General features: G+C 40.4%; 1 protein-coding gene across 2 annotated transcripts in view; it reads left to right on the forward strand.

Annotated features, from left to right (window-relative positions):
• syn3 (synapsin III) overlaps nucleotides 1-25,146 on the forward strand; it is a 65,058-nt gene extending 39,912 nt beyond the window's left edge. Inside the window, exons 6-13 of one of the 2 annotated variants that reach the window (XM_030768879.1) lie at nucleotides 12,725-12,787; nucleotides 15,859-16,001; nucleotides 17,331-17,405; nucleotides 17,806-17,908; nucleotides 23,358-23,489; nucleotides 23,653-23,695; nucleotides 23,871-24,030; nucleotides 25,023-25,146. In XM_030768879.1, the coding sequence (XP_030624739.1) occupies nucleotides 12,725-12,787; nucleotides 15,859-16,001; nucleotides 17,331-17,405; nucleotides 17,806-17,908; nucleotides 23,358-23,489; nucleotides 23,653-23,695; nucleotides 23,871-24,030; nucleotides 25,023-25,146 (843 nt within the window). The remainder of the gene's footprint in view (nucleotides 1-12,724; nucleotides 12,788-15,858; nucleotides 16,002-17,330; nucleotides 17,406-17,805; nucleotides 17,909-23,357; nucleotides 23,490-23,652; nucleotides 23,696-23,870; nucleotides 24,031-25,022) is intronic. The other variant, XM_030768887.1, reaches the window with a different exon arrangement.
• The last annotated feature ends 728 nt before the right edge of the window (nucleotides 25,147-25,874 follow it).

The following is a 25,874-nucleotide window of genomic DNA, read 5'->3' on the forward strand; positions in this document are numbered from 1 at the left end:
GAACTGATCTGATAAACACGGATCGACAATGAGTCGCACTCTACGTGTACATACATCATTGACTGTGATAGCATGCATGTTAGATTCCTACTCTGACAACTGATTTCCAGTCTCATTCAAACCCTTGGCTTGTTCTCTCCAGTGAGCCTGGTCAGAGTAAGGCATTTGGGCAGTAGGCAGAAGGGATTGTTACTGCTTGCTGTATATTCATAACAATAGTGATTTGTGGCACTGGCTTCCACAGGACTAAAGAAGTAGTGATGGTTATCAGGCAAAGGCTGGTTGATCATCAGAGTCCTGAATGAGTCAACCCTGTTATTGTGGTAAATGTGTAGACCTGTATTTGACTATAAAATGCCCTTTATCACACTGTACTCTTTCAGACTATACAAATCAAATGTGTTCCTTTACTTAAATCTTGTAAAAGAATTTCAAATATGTACTATTGCGTTTGCCTATGTTTGCTTGTGTATTACTATTAAGTATTGAATTAAATGCTCTTGCTCTTTGTGTCAGTTTCACAACTTATATTGTGGTTTTAAAAGCTCCAGCAAATATAGACCGTGAATATACTGACTGCATATCAAACCATCGTGAAAAACAGCTTTAGCACCCTCATGGAGTATTAACACTTAAATTAGCCACGTAAAGCTTAATCTGTTTTTTTCCCCACTCCCTTTTTATGTAAGCACCCTGAAAGCAGCGTAGAGATATTGCCCCACACTCTGATCCTCTCAGATTTATGCAGTAGCCTAAGAGTGGTTTATGCAATAAAGCTCACATAATCCTAGGTTACTGACCTTTCACCTTCCGCTTTACTCTTAATTAACTGGTGCTGTCTAATATACTGGTCCTGTCTGTGATATTTTCATGACCACTGTGAGAGCATGAAATATTCACATAATAAAGTTTGCAGTTGCAACCCCTAAGTTTCAGTATGATTACTGTGTGTGACTGTCATTTGTGTAGTGGTTTCTGACCAGATATCAAATGAATTGTTTGGTAAGAGCTCATGCTGCCTGTTTGTCTGAATATAGACCTGAATTCTTTTGTGGTGTGCAAGTGTTCTGTTTTACACGAGGAAAATATGCTGCCATCACATACACAGTTGTTTTAGGTACATTACTTTTGTCTAATTAATAAACATTATAAACATAGGGATCAAGGTTCCCATGAGAATGTATTCATCTATTAATTAGTATCAGAATTCTACTGCCACTTCCTCCCAAATGCCTGAGCCCTTCGTCCATGCCTAACAGAGCATATCTAGATTGGAATGTGCAATCTTTTGCCAATACATATAAATACATAACACCCTAGTTCATGAATAACCTGAGGACTTAACAGAGTAATTGGAGCTGCTGTCTTGTGAAGTTGCAATCTCAGTATTTCATGGTAAAATGATGGAAAGATTGCATGTATGTAGAGCCAAAGAAAACACTAAATGGCACTAAGACATGTTTAATTCTTAAATAAATTAGCCCCTTCTTTTTTCTTTCTCTGAGAGAAGACCAATTCAATTCCCATGGTAACGCTGTATAAGCCATTATTAATACTGTCCCCTCGTTTCTGTCCTTGGGTGCTGTTGGTGGTGATATATTGCATAATGGAAAGGTTTTTTTTTTATGCTGTCATCGAGGACACCAGAAAACAGTGAGGTGAACTTCCGTGTCATTTTCATTGTGTTTCTATAAGACCCAACCAATGGGACAAAAAGGTTTAAAGCAGACTCTCAGAAACACATTGGTTAAGTGTGCCGAGGAAGAGCAAAGCAGCGCAAAATGCATGTCATTTCAAAAGTCTAAGAATAGAAAAGAACACGCGGCCTGCTATTCTGTGTTCACTGTGCGTTGCCGGCTTGAGGGAACAGGTATTGTGTTCTAGAGGTGCCTGTGGCATTCATGGCTCAATGGCGTGTAATGCTGGGTGGGTGACTCAGAGGAAATACTTTCATTCAACAGACTAGTAGCTACAATCACACTGGCAGATGTTACAGGGCAGGCCGAGGACCTGTCGAATGTGACTCATAATGGATTGTGCTGTCCCTTCGTTTCCACGTGTGATATTGCTGAAATGGACCATAAAAAGACTTTTCTCTTCTGCTGTTGTTTAGTGCATCTCTTAGTGAGGAGTAATTGTAGTCGTAGAGATGCGAGAAGGAGTTTCCAGTACAAAGTACTTGGTTCAGTTGACTTACAGAATCTACTCTCTCTTCCCTTAGGGTTCTTTTTTTCATTGAACTACCCCACTGGCTTTCATTGGAATCTCGGAAGTGTGATGTTTAATTAGGTTTATTAATTTAGCGTTGAGAGGCTGACAGAATGCAAGAACGAATGCTCTGTTTGGAGGCCAGTGTCTCTCGGATCGAATCAGTAAACAGAATGATTTCTGAGATGACAGTAAAACCTGACCATCCTGAGTCCTAATGAAAAGAGAACTTTTAGCACTTTGCAAACTCTGGTAGTTATATAAAAAAAATCCTTTTGTACTTTAGACAGGCTATGTGCGAGCTGTCACCAATGTGTTGATTACTGTGTAACTGTGCTGTTTGTGAAGTTGCACATAAAGATAAACCAAAAAATGTTTTCTTTTGCGACAACATGGAAATGTGGTTGGGACTTTATTTATCATCATTGCATTAATCGACTTCCTCCCTGAGCACATTCCATGGTGAGCAGAGATGTCTCACAGTGTGATCCTTTGAACCGAGGGGCTGCTGCTTTCTGATAACATTCTGCGGGGCTTTTTACGATTTTACTGGAAGACTGAAGCCAGTTCCGAAAAAGGAAATCTAAACAGATCAAGGCATTTGCCCTGACTCTCAATGGGAGTCTCTTTGCTAGAAGAGATGACATATGGGCAACAGAATGTCCGACAGAATTTTGGCTGTGTCCAAAACCAAACCACTCGCTTCCTCCTTTTCTGTCTTTTCTGTACATATTTAGGTTGTGGTCAGAAAGGCCCCGAATGACTATATATGCTTCTGCTGTGAGACAATGAAAAATGGGGCCAGTCATGAGCGTAAAGAGCTTGATGATGTGGACATATTCCCACGAAATTCCAGTGAGGTTTGAGAATGACAGGGTTTGGACTCAGTTTGCTGAGTACAGTAAAAGTGAGGATCTCTCTCTTTTTTGGTTTAAATACTTAGTGCCCAACTCTCTCTCACCAAAACACCCTGTGATCCGATCTACAGTTTTCCTCCTCATTCTAATTGAACTTTGTACTCCCATGTTCCACCAAGAACACCAGAAACATTCCCATTCTTCATACCATCAGCCCTCTTTGGTCAGCAGTGCCCTTGGGCCCTGTCACTGCCTGGCCATTACCTCTCTCAGTACATGTTGTACCTTTCCGCTTGGTTACTTAATATTCATAAGCAGAGATTCTAGTTTACAAGAGGGTGACTCTTTTTTAATGGTTTTAATAGGCCTTACCAGTAAATGAAAGCGGCAATGTGAGAAGAGGGGAAGGTGTGGGAGGGAGGAACAGGGGGGTGGAGAGGTTAAATGAGGGGGTGGTGAACTAATGTTAGTGACTCATACCCCTGGGATCATTTGGGGTCAGAGATCACTGGGGTACATGCATCTCTGTAACTCTTTTAGAGGGATCTTTCCTCAAGAACTAAATTTAGATATTGAGATCATACAGTGGTTGTAATCTGACCTATCAGAATGCAGGCAAAAGACAGTGAATCGCATTCAGCTATTTAGCTCAAATGTATGTAGGTCTATGTTTAAGGCCTATTTTAAGGAGGAACCTGAGTTAGTTTTTTTTAGGAAATAAATATTATTTATGACTGGGGTTGTGAGAAATTCCTGTCTATTTTGTAAGCTGCTGTCCCTTTGTACCAGAGGATCATTAGTGTATCTACATGGTGAGACTATGGTGTTGTCTGTTCCATCCAGGCTTGCTTGCATAATTTTAAATCAGAAACTCAACTAAGACATGGTTGATTTTACTTTGTTGTACAAGGTAACAGCTCACTATAATCTCTCTGAGACTCACCTCAGTTTACTCATGGAAATACCCCAAGGCATAAAATTCACATGAAGTGCCATATTTTTCCGAAGACTCCTTTTACACAAACTTCAGGTATGAGTGTTTGTTTGCCGTGAAGTGGAAATATTTCCCTGTCAGCTTGCCTTCATTTACTTTGGCTTCTCATAATGAACTCTGGTCAATTTTCACTGTTGACCACACAGCAGATTTTTGGGTGTGTTTGAGCATCACTATACAAACCACCATGAATGTACGCAATTTAGCGTCACGTTTTTATTACGAGAATCGCCCGCACTTCCAGCGAACACACAGATTTACTTAAGACATCTTAGAACTGTTTTTGAAATTTTAGAGAAAACGTCCTTTGAATCCTTACATTTCCTGGAACTGATGACAGTGATGATACAGCTTCTTTATTTGGTGCACTGCATGCGATAAATGAATTAAACTGCACTGGAGAACTGTACTGTGCTGTAATAACAATCTTGATGTGTTTATTACTATTACATTAATTGGGAATCCACAATCTTGTTTATTGAGATCCCATTCAGAAGGGTGGATCTTTAATGAATGTGGCTCAAATTTGTTTGTCATGTCTGAAAAGGGAAATAACAGTTTGGTCTAGACAAAATGAGAGTTAGTCATCATGTAATTAATGGCCAGTATTTGACTCAGTTGTTTGTACAGAGGCTTCTTGATTGTGAGAAGGCTGTAGGTGTTCCATTCTCTCAGAGCCTTGACGTATGGGAATCATTCGACTTTCTTAACCATTACCGCCGTTTTACCTTCTTGTTTTCGCTGCTGCTCCTTCCTTTGTCCCTACTGCCAAAGTCTGTCATTGCTTTGGACGTGCGGCTGAGTTCTGTCTGCTCCATATCCTTCTCTGAAGATTCCATTGTTATGACTGTTGTTGCCAGGTAAAGAAAAGAACCTGAGGACAGGTGGACATGCAGACCGAGTTAACAGGAGTGAGACATCAAACAGCCGGTCTGGGCGACATTCCCATCTGCCGTTAAAAATAGCACCAGGGTGTGCTGCCATCCAGCTGTTCATAAACACTCCACTGGCCTGTGATGTTCCTGCGATCCTGAGCCGGTCCTAATTGAAAGCAGCCAGCAGCAGGGCCTAACTTTCTGCTCCCTGTCCTTTGTGTAGTCTGTCTAAGACTTCCCTCTTTCCTCTCCAGAGAGGATCTGGCTGTGCCGTCTAGACGAAACACACACTGCTTGACTTTTAACAACAGCAAATTTTTGGTCATGTCGGCCGCCTTTGCTTTCATACACGCAATGGCACACCCATTTTGCAGGATATGAAACCAGATGCAATCGTTAAACATTCCCAATCTAACCATAAATAAAGGAAATTCACCTGACTGAGGAAACACCTTCTGTTAACACCCTCTGGAAGAACTTCTTCCACTGTTTTTCTGAGTGTCTGTTTTGTCAGGTACAGAGGGAAAAGCCCTTATTATTATTATTATTATTATTATTATATTTACCAACTGGTTGTGACTTTGTTTTAGACATTTAAACTTGTATCCGTTGCTTGAAAGTAATAAGAAACTCGCTTCAACATTATGTAATGTGTTCAAGTTGCCTTCAGTCATGAAATGCCAAGGAAACATGTGCATTTCATATGCCGTTTTTACAAACTTGTGACGGCTTAGGAGTTAATACCAGAACATCTTTGACACTCTGTTTAACTGTGCTGTGTTTTTCTCCCAGCATCTCCATAAGGAGGCATTAAAGAAGTCATAAATGATGACCATCATCATCATTCCTTGTAGCTCTGTTAATTTTCACTGGCTTATCTCACTTCACCTTTTCACTCAACCACAAAGCAGGTCATGACCAGTTTATCATGTGACATTCACCTTCAAATTCAAAACTGTTTGTTCTGTTACGGAAATGAGTCCAAATGTATCACCATGGCAAAAGGAAAGCGTTTCAGTGTAAGATTAATTTAAACCCTTTATAATGTGTTAGTATCAGTGTATGTAGTGACTGTCTTCTACTATAAAAACTAAATTTTGATGTTATCTGATCAATCTGAATGTTTTAATGTTCCTGTTATGCTGTCCCTATATCTGTCTAACCCTCATGGATAGGTCAGGTTTCCTGTACTCTCATCTTAAATGGCCATACCCATCATATTTAATCGTATTTGAAAAAAAAGAGAGAGAGAAAGCGAGACAAAGATGTAAACTCAACTGCATGAACTGACACCTCTGGTATGAGTAACTACTTTTTCTGTTTTGTCCTGTAAAAGTAAGCCATGATGGTAAAGCCTCAGATACTATCACACAGCATTAAAACAGTCTTGTTGACATTACTATCTGGACAGGGTTTAAATCCATGGAATTACTTGGAGGAACCTTGGAGATGATCCTTTTAAGGTGCTGGTGTAAGGATTTGTAAGGCCAGTCTTGCATTCTTCAATTCAGGTTCATGCTTTTTAGCACTGCTTCTGCTTTTCCCTGACATGGTCATGAAATCATGTAGGTTTAATCTGCTGGCATGAACAACCAGTCAATAGGTTTTGCTGGAACAGCTTAAATCCTCACATGACTGCTTGACATGAAACTACTGTGGAACAGAGTCTTCCTCAAGCAACATATGGAATTTCATTTTGGGCGAGGTAATTTATATATTTTATGGCTATTCAAAGATCTTTTTTTTTCTTTCATTCTTAAAAATTCATGCGTTCAACTCCAGCCATTCATGGTGTCATGGTATGGACACAGTTGCAGATACCATTCTATTTACTGAAATCTTTTAGTAGAATCAGTAATCTGAAGTAAATTCTTGTCCTGCCATACACTCCTCCCCTTTATTTCATCATTACTCACCTCTGACTTAGTCTTTGATTAACCTGTCTCAGTTATTTCATCATTACTCATCTCTGACATGATCTTTGATTAACCTGTCTCAGTTATGAGAATCCTTTTTCAGGACCCAGTTTTAGTGAACTTTTGTTAACATACAGTATACAAGTACATATGTTGTAACACATTTCATAAAACTCTCACTTCGTGTATATTTTATGTGACATAAGAGACAGTTTTCTCTCATTTTACACATTTTTACACCTCTTTCTAGCCTGTCAGTTAGATTTATGACATCCTTAGTGTTTTTAACAGTATCCCCAGACACTTATTGACACAAACTGAGTTTGTTCAAACCCTTCCATGGTCGCATAACACTGCTGAGTGTGACTGTGTTAAACATCTGAATGGTGTTTAACACTCTCTCGAGGGGGAAAAACAGACTGCAATCTCCAGAAAGTAAGACAGCAAGATCATTTGGATTTTCCCTCACAGGCAAAATGGAATGTGGCGCAACTTTGATGGTTCCACCAGAGTTCTTTCACTCATACTGTAAAGGGCTTTTCAATAATGTAGTTAAAGTAATTTGACTGTTGTAACCCCTACTGTAAAAGTATGGAGAAATCATAGAGGAGAGTGCCCTTAAGTAGACTGAACTGTGTCTGGACTTGTACTTAATGTGAACTTGTGGAGGAAGTACGTGTGTCAATCAAATATATTAGTATTCCATATAAATGTATATTAAATCAACTAACACAGCCACCTGCTAACAAAACCAGAGATCAGAGTTTCTGTGTAACCATTTTTTTTTATCTTTCTGTGCTCCATTTCTTTGAGTTTCAGTCACAGGATGTTGTCTCAAGGCATTGTATTAGCACTTTGTGCTCTACATTGTATAGTTTTAATGTCATTTTGACTTTTTTTTTTTGTATTTGTTTGTTTGTTTTTTTGTGGTGGTAATGTATTTGCTTCAGGTGATTCATAAACTCATCTTCATTTCCAATCTTATTTTTATATGGTTCCTTTTCATGTATGTTTTACATGGTTTCCTTATCCTTTTCACTGTGGAGCCGAAATAGTGAGGTGTTTGATATTCTCATTAGCACACAGTTATGCTTTCCTTTTCTGTGAGCTGGATAGCCACATACTATGCTTATTTAACCTTTAAAGGAAAACTATAGGTATTACACAAGGGCTTCAAATTTTAGAAGCTACTCTATCACAAAAATATCACATAGCTTAGGACAATTGTGTTCTGGAAACTTCCATCCACTGATAGTAGAGACTTTCTTCCTGACAGCTGTTTCCCTTGTAGAAATGGGCTCAAACAGGTTGTAATGGATGCCAGATGAGGGCAAATTCCATGACAGTAATTACCAAGGCTCAGAAGGGCTTAGTAAAGGAGTCAGAATGATGTAGAAAAACATACAGGTTTCGGAGAGCAGTAGCACCAGGTTCCAGATTACTTTAAAAACAGTCCCTGGTTTTCTGGGAACAGTGTGTCATACAGTTGTCATGCAATGGAGCCCCTTTACAACCACCTCAGTTAAAACTGTCTTTACTGTCTGTGAACAGTGAATTTACCAGACACCAACTACAGAGCATCTACATCAGGGCTAACCAGTCGTCATGGAAAACTGCCCTCCCACAAGATTTATCTGCAACCAGCTTAGTCCAGTTAACTCTAACAGTCAGATTCTCAGTGACCTTCATGAGCTGGATCAGGTGTGTTAAATTAAGCTTGCACCAAAATTCTGCTACATTTCCAAAAGGAGGACTGAGTACCTCTGAACTACATCCACTTATTTTTCAAATCTATGAGCAAAAAACACCCCTGTGAACACAAACACCTCTTGTCAGCAGTGGTTTCTATCATCACCCAATCAGGGTAAGGTAATAAGATATTTGGAAATCATGAAAGTACGGGAGATTGTAGTATTGCAGGCATAAGACACCAGGAATTTCTTCATTTGGTGATGATATAATGCACCTCTGATTTTAGTTTTTGATTAAGTTGTGCCTGGTTTTGTGGAATTATATTAAGTTGAAGCATTGATATATTGTATATTTTGGCAAGAAGGCCAACAGCTGTCAAGTGTGTGGGCTGCCTTTTCTAGCTCATCTCCATTAATGGACCCCTTAATATTGACAATGATGGGAGATATTTTTTGACATTGCCTTGGTTCAGTGTCTGCCCATCTCTTTAGGCTGCTTTGTGTGAATGTTTGATGTGGTAACTTCATAACGATGAAAAAAGTAGGAGATTATAAATGGTGGGTGGATGGAACATGTGGGTGTCATGCTGGCTTCAGACCCTGCGGTCATTTGTGAAATGATCCTGTATCAGATGGGTTTGAATTGTTTTGCTTTAACACTGGTGGAATTGACAGAAAATTGCAATTAGAACTAGACTGATCATCGCTGTTTTGTGACCTTCTTAAATCATCGTTTTTTCTTATTAATATCTGTCGTCTTTCTAAATTGGTTGAAAATGAGTGAGTGTGTGGGGGAGTGAGTGAAAGATATTCACTGTTCATACTGTGAAAACCACGTACTCTTTATTCACTTAAATAAACAGAAACAGACAAATTAAAATCCATTTTAACATCCAAGCATCTGTATCAGCAAACAGGTCCTGCATTCATCTGAATAAGCACAAGTGGACCCACAATTTTAATGTCAAAAACAGTACCACTCTGTGCTTACATTAGTTGTGCTGCTTTGCTGTGTTTGTTATATGGTTTGTTATGTGGTATGGTTTGGTATCTGTTATATGGTACCTGTTTCTGATACAGCATTATTTATTATTTATACTATGTTATATGTTAGGTAAGGTTCATATCTCATGATGGTGGGCTTACACACTGCTTCTATGTTGTTGTCATTTTTGTGTGAGTCACATTTCCATGGCTTTTATTCATTTTTTTTTCCCCTACGGCCAGGATATGGAAAATTCCAGATGCTCAGGAGAATGTTAGAATGAAAAGTTTCAGGTGGCTGAAGATATTTAATCATTAGCCTATTTGGGTCGGTTTCTACGGTCACCAAAGGCGCGTGTTTTATTCAAGGGTCTGGAATGTCACACAGAGGTGTTTAGAGTTTAAGGGAATCATGAGTCAGAGATGCCTGGAGATTGAATGAACCTTTTGTGTTTCTGACATACACTCAATGTCTCCCTCTCACTCTTTCTCTCTCTCTCTCTCTCTCTCTCTCTCTCTCTCTCACACACACACACACACACACACACACATACATTCTTTCCCCCTTTCTGTCTCTCACCCCCCCCCCCCCCCCTCTCGCACATGCATGCAGTCTCTCTCTCACTGTGACACACACGCACATATGGGTGCACAAAAACATATACAATATAAATTGAGTGTTTTTGGCTCTGAGAGACTTTCCTAAACTATTTTCACTGTGTACCATGTCTGTCTGTCTGGCACGTTTTAAATGATGGAAAGTACATTGTGAGACAAAACTCAGACTGGTGAAGTCATTGCCCATATAATTCTCTTTTTAGTGTGTTTTCTCCATTATTAAGCCACTGCAGTATTTTTGTTATGGCAAGTACAGATAAAATAAATAATTTTTATGCAGCTGCTGAGGAAAACATAAACTCAAGGCATAAATTCACACCCGCTTGCAAATGAGAACATTTAGTTGACAGGCTTTGTAATCATCTCATAAAGAAAGGAGCCTTGTATTGTTATATTGAGCGAAGTGGAACATTTCATAGGTTTTCAACAAACCCCAGAATTAAAATTCAGTTTCATAGGTTCATTATTGCTACTAAGAGTTTTGCTCTTACTGCTTATTTTGTAACCAGAGACAGTGAGTATGAGAACAGTAATGATGGTCAAAGCACCAAATAGAATTAAAAAAAAATGATCAAATGAGATCTTATGATCATATCTTTCCAAAACAGTCACAAGGAGCCCTGAATTTAAGCCAACAGCTGGGAGTTGCCTTTTTTCCATTTTTTTTTTTTCCCCACGTCTCTATTTTTCTGTTTTTGTTTTTTGTTTTTGTCATTTGTGTGTGTGTGTGTGTGTGTGTGTGTGTCTGCTTTTGTATGACCATTTTGTGTATTTTAACTCATGAATGAATCAATTAAGCACAGTCAGGGAACACCCTTGTCTTTCCATCATTCTAAGTGTGGTGTGAAACATTCCCAGTTCTCTCTTAGTTCCTGCCACTCTGTGCGGAGACAGGGATGTGGTCTCTTCCTAGCTAGCCCCCACAGTGCTGTCGTCGTCACTGTCGTCATGATAGTGGGAATGCCCGTGAGGAAACCCTTTCAGACAGAGTGGGCGGCGGTGGCTACAGTGATGCAGTGGATAGGCTGTGTATGTTAGACTACTCTACACAGGGATTGCCCTGTTGTGGTCAGACTGCAGGATGGACTGTTCTTCCTGTCTGTCTGTTTGTGTGTGTGTGTGTGTGTCTGTGCATGCTGTGTTCTCACTCCTGTGTTACTCACAATGAGCTGACTTTATTTACCCTCTCACACTGATGACGTGTGTACATAAATATTCACTGACAGTCCTTCTTCCTGACTGGCTTCCAAACGACTGAGGTCAACTTCATGGAAAAAGAATCTCTGATGTTTTTTTTTGTCCTCATGTAGGTGACCACCTGTTAAAGGAAAAAAAATGAAAGCACCTGTTGAATGGGAAATGGCGAGGCATTTTTACTAATACGAATTACTAGCCCCTGCAAAGAAAGAAGTTAAACATATTGAATAAGATCTTAGTTGTAGAGCTGTTGACCTCTGCACATAAAAGGATTGCATGGTATACCTGCTAAAGTAGCATTTAAAGCATCATCTGGATACGTTTTGAATTCCACTGTTTACAATAAACTGTGCTCTCGTTTTCTTCTCTTTATCTCACTCTCACTGCCTCAGGCCACAACACCAATGAGTCAGTTTTTTCTATCTCTGATGTCCCAGCAGCATCGCTGACTTAAGCAGCCTGCTGTTTTCTTGCATATCTGGCATAGCTTCATTTGGTCTCATTGTACTGACACATGTTGTATTTATGTATGGTAGATTGAAAAAAGCAAGTTTTACATTACACATAGATCATTTTTATATCTGGTCTCTGATATGTGGCTGCCCATTGTGTGTTGTGGGATCAAAAGGACTGTTTACTCAAACTTGCAAGCTGAGCATTCTAACTATGTCTGATTAGTAGTTCCCATTAAATCCATGTAAATATCAGTGTAAAAATAACTACACTGTGCAGACAAAATTCTGTAAGTTCTGGAAGACTGGAACAATGGTGCATATGAGGTTTACAGTGGTTTTCTTGTACAGCCTCTCCAATCTATTGAAGAGATTGATCAGTGTGGCTTGTTTGTTTTAAGGAACATTTGAAGTCATCTGTTGACATTTAGTGCTTATTCACATTACATGAGATGAGAAATCACCAGGCGTCTGTCTGCGGTTCCTCCTTGCTCACCCAAACCCAACCCATGTGCTGTGGTCTTCCCTTCCCATTTCCCAGAACATTTCTTTTGTGCAGTGATATAAAACCAACATTCCTCCCAGTGTACCTCATAACTCAAACATTGGGTTGTTTTAAGTATTCTTAGGTCACCACATAATGAAATAAGTTCAGAAATCTGGCTCTATAATATTGAAATACACACATAGACTTTCATGTACTTTTTTGAGCGTAGCGTGAGATGTCTGCTGGTTCAACAGTCTTTATCGACACAGGTTATGAGCAGGTAACTGCTAGCATGTCCAGCATAGTGTCCTCACGGCCCACTAAGCTATGGCAGACCAAACGTCCTTTTGGCTCTCAGGCCTGCTGCTCTTGCCTGATTCACCATTCTCCTACATGCTGTTATTGCTATCACTTGTGGCTAACTTCCACTGTGTTTTCCTTCCAGCTCCCAACGCCAACGTTCCCTGTGGTGGTGAAGTTGGGCCATGCCCATGCTGGCGTGGGAAAGGTAAGAACTCGGCAATGTACTGTCATGTTTTAACTCCCCACACTCTCCCAAAATCACACCCATCTCTGTTTCTCTGTTTTGCTTCCAGCTCCTTTTGTTGTCTCTGATCTTTAGGGTATTGTAACAATATACACATACATCATAGCGCTGTACCCTTTGGCATTGGTTTTGTGAATGACTGCCTAATTAAATGGCTGTTAGGTAGATTTGACAGCTTACAATTAAAATAAAAGGTAGATTTAATGTTTCATTCAACACAAATCATTTGCCAAGAGGTTTGCCAACAGTTACACCAGCAATCATCATTTTTAATATTTCTTCCCTGAATAGAAACCATTATAGCAGTTTGCTTAGATTTGCCCCCTGGTGTTGTGATGCAATGTTTAACTCCCCAATACAGTAAAGTAATAGTAAATCATTTAGTTCAAGGTTGATTAATGATCCTCCTCACATTCTCCCCTCGGGGTGTCCCTGGCTGTCCAGTAAGACGCTGCTCTGTTCTGAACGGTGTGTTTATCAGAGATGACTGGGCGCTAAAGGGAGGGAGCGTTGGATGTCTCCCTGTCTACACCCATGATCTCAACTCACCCTGTCCCTAAAGGGAGGAGGTTTTTGGGGGGGTTTCCATCTCAGAACAGACTGGATGAGGATGGTGAGAAAAGACAAAATTGAACTGATCAACGCAGCCTTTTCGTCATAGACTACTCTGAAAAAAAGAAAAAAAAAGCTTTGTGAAGAAGAATTTTTTTCACACTACATTTTAGGTTTTGATTGATATCAGCAATTTTGGGTTTGATGAAGCCATTACTTAGATTCTGGTCCTATCTTTCAAATACCAGATTCATTCGTAGCTGCCATCCGTTTTGCGCTCGCCAGCCATTCATCTAATGTGTCAGAATACTTCAGGCACTGGAAAGCATAGTTTTGACAATCAGCAACAAATATCAAAACAATCGCAGCACTGTATGACTAATTAGTTCAGTCACGCAGAGCCAAATGGAATGCCGGTCGGTGCGCAAACGTCAAATTTCAAAAGAGTTTACTCAACTGCTTCCACAGACTTGCACGCAGGAGTGTGAACAAAGCCCAGGCCAGTCGGACGCCTCTCAAGTGGTGCTTCAGGGGTCCAGTGAAGGACCTCCGGGCCAGACCTCTGCGTTCACAGTGGGAAGCATTTCCCATACGCTTATCCTCTTTCTATCAAGGAGGCAGTGCTTCCTTAAGTAAACATGAGTCTGAAGTGCTCTAGGTTTCTTCAGAACGTCCCAGGGTGCTCAGCTCGGCTCTTTGTACAACTAGACCTCACTTGACCCCTGTTGGCCTTGTGGGGCACTGAGAACTCAGGGGAAGTAGAGGGAAGAGTAAGGAAATCTGCTGGAGGAGGGCCATCTGTCTTTGAGACTTTCTTTGCCCACTGAACTATATTGTGTTTTACACTGCTGTTGAGGGAAGTCGAGTGACCCTTGAAATGCCCTAAAAGCCTTTTGACTCTTTAAAGCTATTATTGTAAATTCCTACACGTATTGTGTATTGGACTGTAACCAAAATGATGGAAAATTCCATTTCTTCACATTGTAATGTTTCTCTTAACTGTAATGTGTATGTGTGTGTGTGGCTGAGGTTTCATAGTGGATTTGTTAGAAAAGAAATTTAGAAAAGGGCTTCATTTAAGATGTAAATCAACAGCACAATGTTAGTGGGGATAGTGGGAGACTCTCTCAGGCAGCAGGTTTTACTGTTTTTAATCCATGTGGTTTCTTTTCTAATAATATGTGGTTCCTTTTAAAACCTTCACTTTACATTCTGCTCTGGTCCGCTGCTCTGGGGCTTTTTGGTTTACCTTCCCTTATGGTTGAGTGAAACCACCCTGCGGGATTTCTGTTTGTCTTACGTCCCTTAAGGTTCATACTGGAAGAGCGAATTTTTGTTTTGCAGCTTCTAAATGAAGCTTGTCGTCCAAAGTCACTGTGAAAATGGTCTTTTAAAATGTGATTTCCCCATGTTATGATATGAAAGTTTATTTTTAGCTTTAATCTTACACTTGCACATTGTTGTACATATCCTCTGTTGCCATTAACTGTTTTCTGAGTCATTGGCATAAAGCTCTACAAAGACAGTTGGTTCCAGTACACAGTTTTGTGACTGTCTTAACTTACACAGGTTTTAGATATGGCTGAAACACAAGTCTTGCTGCACTAGATCTACAGTACATATTTTTGTGATATTATTGCTTTGACATTGGCCCAGACATTAGACAAAGCAGGTTCTTTTTAGTTTGTCTTGCACATGTATCCTTGGCCTTGAATTGTGCTGCGGTTACCACTTCTTATTTCAACTCCAGATATTCAGAGGAAAACAGTGTCCCATTCTCATACTCCCTCTCTTGTTCTGTTTCTCTTCCCTTCTCTTCTCTTCTCTTCTCTTCTCTTCTCTTCTCTTCTCTTCTCTTCTCTTCTCTTCTCTTCTCTTTCACTCATTTGTTCTTTTTTTCTTGTATATAGCAGATAGGAGACTGCATCACTTCATTTTTTGTCATCTACTCACAGCCTTCACTACCCCCATTCCCCTCCTCAGCACTGTGTGAATCATAGCTCTAGTCACAGTCATGGAGGTGGATGGAGGACTTATTATCCGTAGGGGCCTTAAAAGCTACTGAGCGTGCACGCATGCCTGTGGGGTATGGCAGGAACTGTAACTGAGTCAACTCTTAAAGCCTGTCAGTTCCCTTATGAATAGATAAAGAATGCCTTTTTATATACAGAGATATAACTGTACACAAAATGTAACGATGTCATGCTTTTGTAATACACTGTTTACTTTTTTCCCTTTTTTTGATTTGATTAATTTGGAGGATAAGGATTTGCTTTTTAGATAATGAGCAGTACAAAGTAAAAGATTGGATGCATGAGTTGTGTTCAGTTTTATGCAGGTATTTGTTTGTCTTTAAATGAGGCAATAACCTTCAATCTGAACTATCAATATTATATACTTTTGCATGTTTCTTTCCACAATAGTTAAATTTAGATTCTTGAGTAACAGAGTTGCGTGTTTTGTGTGTGTTTTGCTGGCAGATAAAAGTGGAAAATGCCAGTGATTTTCAGGATATCACCAGTGTGGTAGCTCTGGCTAAAACGTATGCCACGGCTGAACCTTTCGTCGACTCCAAGTACGACATCCGGATTCAAAAGATTGGAAACAACTACAAAGCTTACATGTAAGGACATGTGAATACCAAGATCTTTGCCTATCTTTGAGTACCTCTGTTTTCTACTCTCTGTCACTCCATCAGCTTTTTCATCTCTAATCTTTTCCTTATCATTTTGGTTATGTCTATGTTTGGTCATGTGTAGCAAGTGAAAAAATCACTAGAAAAACATCCTAACTTTCTGAGTACAAGAATGGGCGATGAAAGGTTCATTGTGTTGAGTAATAGTAAAGAGTCAGTTCATAAAGAGCATTAGAGTACACTAACATGGATATGGGGAAGACTCAATCGCCCTGTGGGTCTCTATAGGAAATCTTTGCCTTTTTTTCCCTAATGCACGACTGTGGGAAAGGCTGTTGCTGAATGCACTTGCACCATGGAGCCACCCCAACACCACAGCATTTCCTTCCATAATGACGGGACCTTTTCACCCCACACCAGTCTCTCCCCACCACACCCTGCTGTGGCATCCAGTCCGGCTCCGACAAGGAAGCTGAGCTGTCTCCTCGCTCTGGCCCCAACCATCGTGTGGGCAACCTCAGTGCCCAAATTCTCTAGCACCATGGCACTGGTCACACGCTTCCACGAAGCTCACTAAATGCAAGTGTTGTCAGAGCACCTTCTCTGCTGGCCATGTAGAGGCTTTTCAGTTGACTGTTAAGGATTTCTGGCTGTTGACTCTTAAGGAGCCAGCAAACTGTTAAAATGCTAAACTGCAAATAAAATATAGCGGTTTTCTTCTCAGTTAATATGAATCATTTATTATCAAACTTTTTTTTTACTTCTTTGGACAAGCGTGACTTCTAAATTATTCAGTCCCTTAGCTGATGTCGTTATAAATACTTATTCTTTCTATCCATTTAAGTTAAATGATTTAGATGAAAACCATATGGTGTGAATCACACTTCTTTCTTTCTCCAAATAAATAATCAGTGTTTTATGTTTAACCCCTCATCAGTATCTGTTCCCATCTTGAAAACACTGACAGGAAAACTAGTGCAACACCCTTTCGTGCTTTTGAAGTTTTTTCTTTCCGAACATTGCCAACAATGGGCTGACTGAGAACACTTTTAATGATTGCCTTATCGCTCTGTTTTCTTCCTCACTGGTTTCCTCAGTACCAGTCATAGTGAAAGCACGTTGCAGCTGACAGCAACACATGTACATGTAGGAGTGACTCTTCCTCATTCTCTCTGATTGCAGTTTGGGATCTCTGGAGATGCTTGAACAAAAACACTGAATGACTAAGGTTTTGACTGCTGCCTAATGTTATCTTTGTAATTGTTGGAAATAAGTAGTGGTTTGATTCATTTCCCCTCTTTTGTGTATTATCTGCAGGAGAACATCCATCTCAGGCAACTGGAAGGCCAACACTGGCTCTGCCATGCTGGAGCAGATAGCTATGACTGACAGGTGGGTTTTCGGAACTCTTGTTGGCATCCAGACATCATGAGTAACTATGTAGAGAGCAATTAACATTACTGGCGACTTATGCTGTCGGTTTCAAAATGAGAGGGAGAGAGAAACAGTAAAAGTGAAACTTTTTTGGCCTGGTGTAAGTATTATGTCCCCAGAAGGCATTTTTAAAAGAACAGATTATTGGGTAGGTGAAGTTATTAATGTGTTAATGAATGCACAGATAGACTGACTACTACAGACACAAATGAAAAGATATTAATTAGTCAAAGTTAAATGGATCAACAAGTGATGAGATGCATTTGTTAAACTCTTCTGTGGAGTTTGTAAAGTTGATCAGCTGGATGTGTAATTCACTGAATGGAGAAGAATCCCAACAGTTATCATTGTGCCGTAGATATCGTCTGTGGGTGGACTCCTGTGCTGAGATGTTTGGAGGCTTGGATATCTGCGCTGTAAAAGCAGTCCATGGAAAAGACGGAAACGACTATATCATAGAGGTACATTACCCATTACCACAGTTTGTACAGAGCACACAAAACATCATTCATCAGGCAATGCAACATAACCTCATATGGTTAGCAAAATATGGGATTGTGTATGATTTGATCTTATTTTTCTTTAAACATAGAATCATTTTATCTACACATAAGCATGCAGACATCCGCTTCTGTGATTAGGCCAAAACAAACTATACCATTGGCATATACTTACATTTGCCATGAAATGGCTCTCTATAGGATGACTGCAGGAGATTTGATTGACTCCAGACTCCCAAATGAACTCAGCTGTGTGCATGATGCTCATTTCATAAGCAGAGTGAAACCGTTCAAGGCAGCCCGTTGGACAAAAGCTGTGAACTGAAACAGAATATCTGTGACTGTAACTGAGTAGGAGAGGGTGATGAAATAACACTTCAGTTCTAGAACATTCTCAGACTTCATCATGTCATTTAAGCATTGACCTAACAGATTGTCTTTAAAAACACAGTCAGGGAACCTGATGAATAAAATGGGAGTAGCCAGAACAGATCAGCGGACGTCACAAGACATACCAATTATCCATAAAGGATTCTGACAAATGGAAAAGCACTAACCATAATTCATAAGAATAACACACAGGAAGAGACACCTGGCTAGTCCTTGGTGCTTAATCATGTTTATCCAACCTCTCCTGATTAGAGCTGCACAGGATCTAGAGACTGGACCTTTGTCAATAGCTTTAAATCACTAAAAAAAAAAAAAAACTTTTCACAACTGTATCATTGTTATAACTCTGATCGAATGGTGTGTGTGTGTGTGTGTGTGTGTGTGTGTGTGTGTGCGTGTGCGTGTGCGTGTGCATGTGTGTGTGTGCGTGTATGTGTGTGTGGGTGTGTGTATGTGTGTGGGTGTGTGTGCATGCATGCATGCGTGTGAATGTGCACAACTGACCTTCCATAAGGTGATTAAAATTCAGTCTGAAGAAAGGAGCTCTATGCTGGCTTAATGTGTTGATTTATGTGCAGTCGCATTGTATTAGAGCAAACTTGTTCTCTTAGGTCGAGGCTAGTCCATCTGTATGATTTAAGAGAAAATATGGTAAAGTGGAAGGCTCCTTAAAAGGGCAACTTCAGGCAAAGACTGAAATAGCCTGATTATTGATGGTCTGTTTGCGTTGACCAGAACATATGAGGGACAGAGTAATGTTAGTACCCTGACCATGCCAATATCCATTTGCCTTCTTGCATCTCTCATGATTTTAACGAGAAGGGCTAAAAAAGGAGTGGAGTTGGAATAGGAGATTATCATTTGTTGCTGAGTCATCTTGAGGTCAAACATATGCTAACCAGCTCTACTGTGGATGAATGTGATGTCATTTAACCACACAAAGAGTGAAGACTCACTCGTGTGAAATCTAAAAGTCCACTACCGTGGTCTGGTTCACTAAGACATTTCGTCAGTATTATTTATAGCACAGCAGGTCACTTAGCACTTGTTGTGAGACTCCTCTGTTTAGGCTGTACAGGAGATAGTGTCGACCAGTTGTTTCCTGTTGATGTAGTGAGCTCATGGTGTCAGTGCTGGCCTGGAGGTTCTCCTACCCTCTCAGTGAAGACAGTCCAGCTGAGATAAGAGTGATGTCCCTGAGGGAGCACAGAGCAGTGATGTCATGGGTTCAGACATCTCTCTGTGCTGAGCTCTTACCAGCTCTGCGTGCCAGCTCTCATGTTTCCTGCAGACCTGTCTGAGTTATCTCCACTCAGCCTCCTAGGGCCACCCAGGCCCCTGGGTTTGTGGGAAGCATCAGGAGTAGGAGTGTGTGTGGGAGTGTGTGTAAGAGAGAAAGTAAAGGAAAATTCCAGAGCCATGCTCACCTGCTGGGAGTATATCCACAGCCCAAGACTTTTGAGCAAGAAATGCTATCATCAGCTACCAATTAAGCTTTTACTTAAGGGTAATTCTTCAAACATTGTATAAAACAGCCAAAAAGCACAAACATTTTTGTTAGATAGAATTTAGATGCCAAATGATGGTACTCAGAGCGAAAGAAGTCTCAGCTCGTGAATTTTCTCTCTCGCCCTGCGGTGTGTTTCTGAACTGTTATTGGTCCTGTTGGCTGAGCAATAGGTCATTCAGTGTTCCACTGGTTCATCAAGGACGCTAGAGGGACTGAGGGAAAGCACAAAATGCTTTCCCAATATCTGTGTGATTTGCCTCTTTATCCATATATTCAGACAACTTTAGATAATCAACCATTGAGGCGTCTCACATTGTACACACAGTGTACCACTGCCAAGGACTAGAGAAGAAACACATCCAGTAACTCTCTATCTGACTCCAAGGCCAACAGGTAAAAGTGTCTAACCCTTAATTCAAACATTTGGTCTTCAATGAATGTGTCTTACACTAGTCATTCAATACCTACCTTGTGAGTACAGTTAAGGTAAAGGTTTTTGCAGTATTTCCATATTTGGTCAGAGTCCTGACACTGCATGGAATTCCCCATACACTACACCTCTTTCATTCTTAAAAAGAAGACAGCTCATCCTCTTTCAACTCTCCAGAGTATATGACGTTAAACATTCTTATTCTAGATTCTTCCTCAGTTACAGCCACTCAACTCCCATGAGACAGTGCATAGAGGAATGTTTCGTGACCGGGGCCATCCTCTCTCACACAAAGCTGCCCCCGACAGTACTTTAATTAACAAAAGGGAAGCTCTGCAGCACAACAGTCCCTCCTGGTTCAAGGCTGTTTATCTGTTTGTTTGGGCGAAACGGGCTCTGACGCAAATGATCATGGAAAAGCATTTTTATGAATGTTGAAGACTACTGATAACAGTGTAGATTACCTTTGGCAAATTTTGTATTATTATTCGTATGTTGTTGATAGATAATTTTCTCTTTTAATTCAGTTTAGATCACAGTTTAGAAACAGTGTGGTTAGTGGAAAAAAGGATAAGAAATCACATGACTGTTCTTGAACGGTGTCAGTTGTTTTTGAGTCAGATGTCGTGTTTGCTGGGACTTGTGCCAGTGATATTTTTACCCCACAAACAAGTTTAGTCTTAGCTTTTGGATCTAAAATGTATTCGCTGTAAATTGGAGAAAAAAAACCTCTCTTGATTATACACCCACTGCCATTTATCATCCGTCACCATTTACGTGCTGACTGTCAAGACTGGAGATAAATAGTTGCAGTTTGTATATAGACATCAGTCCAAGAGGGTGATTGAATTGTTTGACGTGGATGCCTCTCTTGAAGGCTTTCCAATGACTGCGTGGAGGCCCAGTGAAATCACACAGAAACAACTTAAGCAAAGTGTTTTGCCATGTCATGTGTCTCTTTCCAAAGTGTCAAGGAGACGGAACGATTAAACATTGTGCTGCCAATAGAGAAAAAAAAAACCCAAATCACTGCCACAAGCCCACTGTGGAATGACCAGAGGGATGATCTAAGCTAGTCATCTGCTGGATGACTCAGTAAGAGAGTAAATTAAAAGGGTGTACTCAGGCAGGGACCTCAACCACACACACGTTTGAAGTCCGCCCTCGCTCGGGGCTGCCAGAGCTCGGGGCCTTGGTCATCGTGGTTATGACTAACGGGCAACACCACCCAGTCTCTCTCACCGCTCTGCTTCTTCTTCTTCTTCCCTCATCTCTTTGCTCCAAGGCTCTGTTTACAGCAGAGCAACAAACATACGGAACAGGCTTGCTGTGTTTACTGTTCTGGCCCGTACACACGCCGCTCACTATGACTCTAAGACACGCACTCGGACCTGCCCTCCTATAAAGCAGTTCTCTGCTCAGTTTGTTTTGGTGCTTGTTTTGAAGTGGAAAGCTCTCTCCACTGTCCAACTCATTCTGGGCCTTAAAGAAAATCAAACATAAAGAATGTCTCTTTTATATCACTGTTTAATTCAGAAATGTTAAGAATCATCTGTAAACGTAGTTATGACTCACGTTTTTTTTTTCATTCTGTGTCACCAGGTTTTTGGTTGGCTTTTATGTCATGAGTGTATTTTAATGTCTTTGGTGAGGTGTTTTCAGAGAGGGCTTTCTAAGTGATGAGTGATCATTTAGGCTTTATCCTACTGAAAACATAGAAAAGTCAGTACACCACTTATTGCTGTGGTCCCTGAATGCAGTCCATGTTTGTCATCATTAACATAGTTGAACTGCATGACAGTTTGTGATGCTCTTCTTGAAATATGCAACACTGCCTCTTTGTGGTCAAACTGGTACACTGCATCCAGGTAACACAAGTCATAAACTCGTGATCATAAACCATGACAGTGACTCACTATCTAACAAAAGTTTCCCACTGACTCCTAAGAAATGAGGACATACCGCTGAATCATAAATTATTTTATCTATTTGACAACATCAGCTGATATTAGATGTTAAAACCTTTTACTACACTAGCGCACCCACAGGTGTGCCTGGATGTGCTTGTGCCATCTAAATCTAAAGCTGGCACACCTAATCAAAAAGAATGTATGAGTTAGCTGCAAATTATACAAAAAAAAATCTTAATACTATTTCATATTATTTCTTACACTATTGAAATTAATAGGAAAAAAATTGACTAATGGACAGAGACTTCCCGTCACTTGTAATGAGAGTTCAAAGTTCAAATGAGCACAGGGTGGACAGTCGCAGACGCTGCCTTTATGCTAGTCAATGAATATGGCCGTCAGTCACTGACCCTGATTATGTATCAAGTTTATGTAAATGGCACGCTGTCAGTTTGTTTGTTTTTTGCCATGTAGTGGCATTGCGCAAATAGCTTATAAGCTTAGCCCAAAATAAATCCCTTATGGTTGTGTGGTTACTCTTTCTATGAGAAAATCTGATGTGATGTAGGCCTAGTTGCATGTTCGGTGCTGCAGATGTTCAGTGAGTAGACCGTTGCAGTTGCCACAACTCCAGGTTTGACATTGCTTTTATGCAGCACTAGTGTTATAATGTTATTGGGGAAATCATTGCAGCATTTAATGAAGAAATAATGTTCTAGCTCGCCTCCACCACCTCGGTTCTTGGAACTGTCACGTTGCTAAGCAACAGTAAACAAAACCAGTCGCCTGCTATCGATACAATGCGTAAAACTGATAGAAGGCAAATACTCTGAGTAATGTTTTAATGAGATTGTAAAATAAGGGTAAAAAAAACCTGTTGATCTACAGATCACTTTTCGCTTTGGTTCTCGCACACATTGTATCCCACAGGCCAGCCTAAATCAATATTTCTGACTGTGCTACTGTTTTGATATTAAATTATGTCCTAGCACATACAAACAAAGGGACAGTAAATAAATAGGCAGAGAAGTAAAGCAACCGCCAAAACCTTTGTCAAATTTATACTGCATCTGTCTGCCCTGTGACAGTCTGAAATGTGGAAAGTTTCCATTGTTGATTAAAATCTTAATCAAGCAGCATATTATTGAACAGTGTGTCTTTTCTGGTTAGGTCATGGACAGCTCCATGCCTCTGATTGGAGAACATGTGGAGGAGGACAGACAGCTCATCACTGATCTAGTGGTGAATAAAATGACAACAGTTCTGCTTGGTGTCACATCCCCTCAGCCAGCCTCAGCAAAGGTCATTCTCGTCAGCATCGTTTTTTCATACACATTTTTGCATCAGTAAAGCAAATAAATATATGAAACACCACAGATATTTTTCTCTCCCCAGAATCACAAATACATTTTAAAACCCTGAAATATGTTAGTCACTGATTTCTGTTTCCTCCATCTGGAAACAGGCCCAGCCAGGCACACAGACCACCCAGCCAAGACGTGCCCAAGGTGAGTGAGTTCATGTTCATGTTATTGCTGTGCTTGCTTATTTGTTCAAGTAACATAGACTGCAAGGTAGTTGAACCTGCAGTTCAATTTTTTTTTTTTTGCGTTTATATTTGTCTATCCGTATAATTTTGCGGTCATCTCATGCAGACTCTCTGTGTTTCTGCACTTCCCGCAGGAGGTCCTCGCTCAGCCTCTGGCTCCCCTTCCAAGTCATCTCAGGGCTCTCCTCAGCGGGCCCGCTCTGCCAACACCTCTCCGAGTCAGGCCTTTCAGCCCGGGCCCATCCCCGCCTCGGCCTCTGGAGGAGGATCACAGAAACAGCCTCCTCAGCTCAAGTAAGGGTTGTTTTCACTCTCATCTCCCCACGCCAAGTCATGTTTCTGTATGCGCTCCATATGCCATCTCATCTCATGCACGACTGTCTTCCAGTGCAAATGAGGTCAGTTATATTGGAAACTAACTCAAAAGCTGTGGCACTGAGCTCCGATGAAGTCTTGGAATAATCTAGCCAGTGGATGGGACAGCCCAGTGAGGGCTTAGTTACTGCTCCACAGAAAGTCAGGTCATAGAAAGTTTTGCCCTGCGGGAACTCCTATGATATGATTAATTGATTATGGTCCTCCACTTTTCTTTTGGAAAGTAATGCATAACTGATCTAAACTTGTTTGAATATCAGTGAAATATTCGTGCCAGATAAAGTTAGGATTATGGTTGAGTTGTAAGGATCAAAATGGAACATGTGAGTTTGCTCCAAACATGTTACATCAATATTTGATTTTGTTTTAAAAAAAATGGTTAGGGCATGAAACACTTTGTTTAACAAATCTCAACAGCCATGACATCAAAATCACATTAGCTCCCGCTGTTGGTCTTTCTTGGTCTGACCTCTGGGTTTCATTAAAAGTCATTCTCTCTTGTCCACCTTGCTTTCAACAGCTTCAGGTTGTACAATAGCTGGCACCATGCCCTTTGCATGCCACTCCGCAAACTTAATTGCTTGACCTATTTTCCACTCAAGCTTGTGTCTCTAGATTTCAAGAGGAGCTAAATCTGCCTCTGTGTGTATGAACAGTTTGTGGATTTGAATTGGTTGGTTCATAATGTAAATTACTGCCACAGCTGTATAGTTAGTACACATTAGTATTTGCTTAACTATTCAAATTTTCAAACTTGTCAAAAAAGTTCACCGTGTCTGCCAAACCATCACATGACTCATGTCTTTTGACCATTTTGTCTGCCTCTCCCTCTCTTCTCCACTAAATAATAATACAGATAATTCAGTGTTAACCTCTGGCTTGATCTCACGCTTTGTCCATTGCCCCTGTAGCAAATCGCAGTCACTGACTAATGCTTTCACGGAGACATTACGTGGCAGCACCACAGACGATGAGGCCAAAGCTGAGACCATCCGTAGTCTGCGTCAGTCCTTCGCCAGTCTTTTCTCTGACTAACAGACGCACGACATTTCCAATCAGCAATCAGCGTTTACAAGAACCCAAAAGAGGGTACCTGACAGTGGGTTTGTTCCATCTTCCTCTTCTCGACCCTTAAAGAAAGTGGAGTGGGTCCGCCACTAAAGATCTGTTCTTGGACAGCAAAGATGTGCAAAAGATCATTCCTGTATTGCTGCTTGGCATTCTGGGGTTGTTTTGCTCCTGTCTTCTCATTGTTTTGATTTGTTGACTATGTATGTTGTTCTGTAGTGAGTGGTAGTTTAAATGTTGAAATTTCTAGCTGTTTCATGTCATGTACGAACTTGCCAAAATTCAAGTGTGTGGACCTCCCTACAGATGTAGTTTGGTTGTAACAAGATTTTGTAAAAGCTTTGTTGTGTACATCTGTATGGGTGATTGGTTACGGCATAATCGGACTCTCTCCTGGGAGTCGAAAGCCACAGGCCTTGTAGTTTTAACAGTTTCCTGTGAAAGTTATGTTTTTAGTTTTAACTGGAAAAATGATGCATTTATATATGTGTTAAGCTTATTTATTTATATTTACCTTATGTTGTTTTGAGTTTCAGTTTACATGTGTTTGAAATGTTGGTGTTTACACTCCAAAGCCATTGGGCATGTACAATGCAACTCATAAAATCAGGCCAATAATGTACATCAAGTGGCAATATTCCCATACTTGAATATTGCAGTAACTTTTCTAAATTGATCAGTCTTCCATCTCAGCT

This window comes from Chanos chanos, chromosome 1 (genome assembly GCF_902362185.1).
Source record: "Chanos chanos chromosome 1, fChaCha1.1, whole genome shotgun sequence".
In the NCBI taxonomy this organism is placed as follows: domain Eukaryota; kingdom Metazoa; phylum Chordata; class Actinopteri; order Gonorynchiformes; family Chanidae; genus Chanos; species Chanos chanos.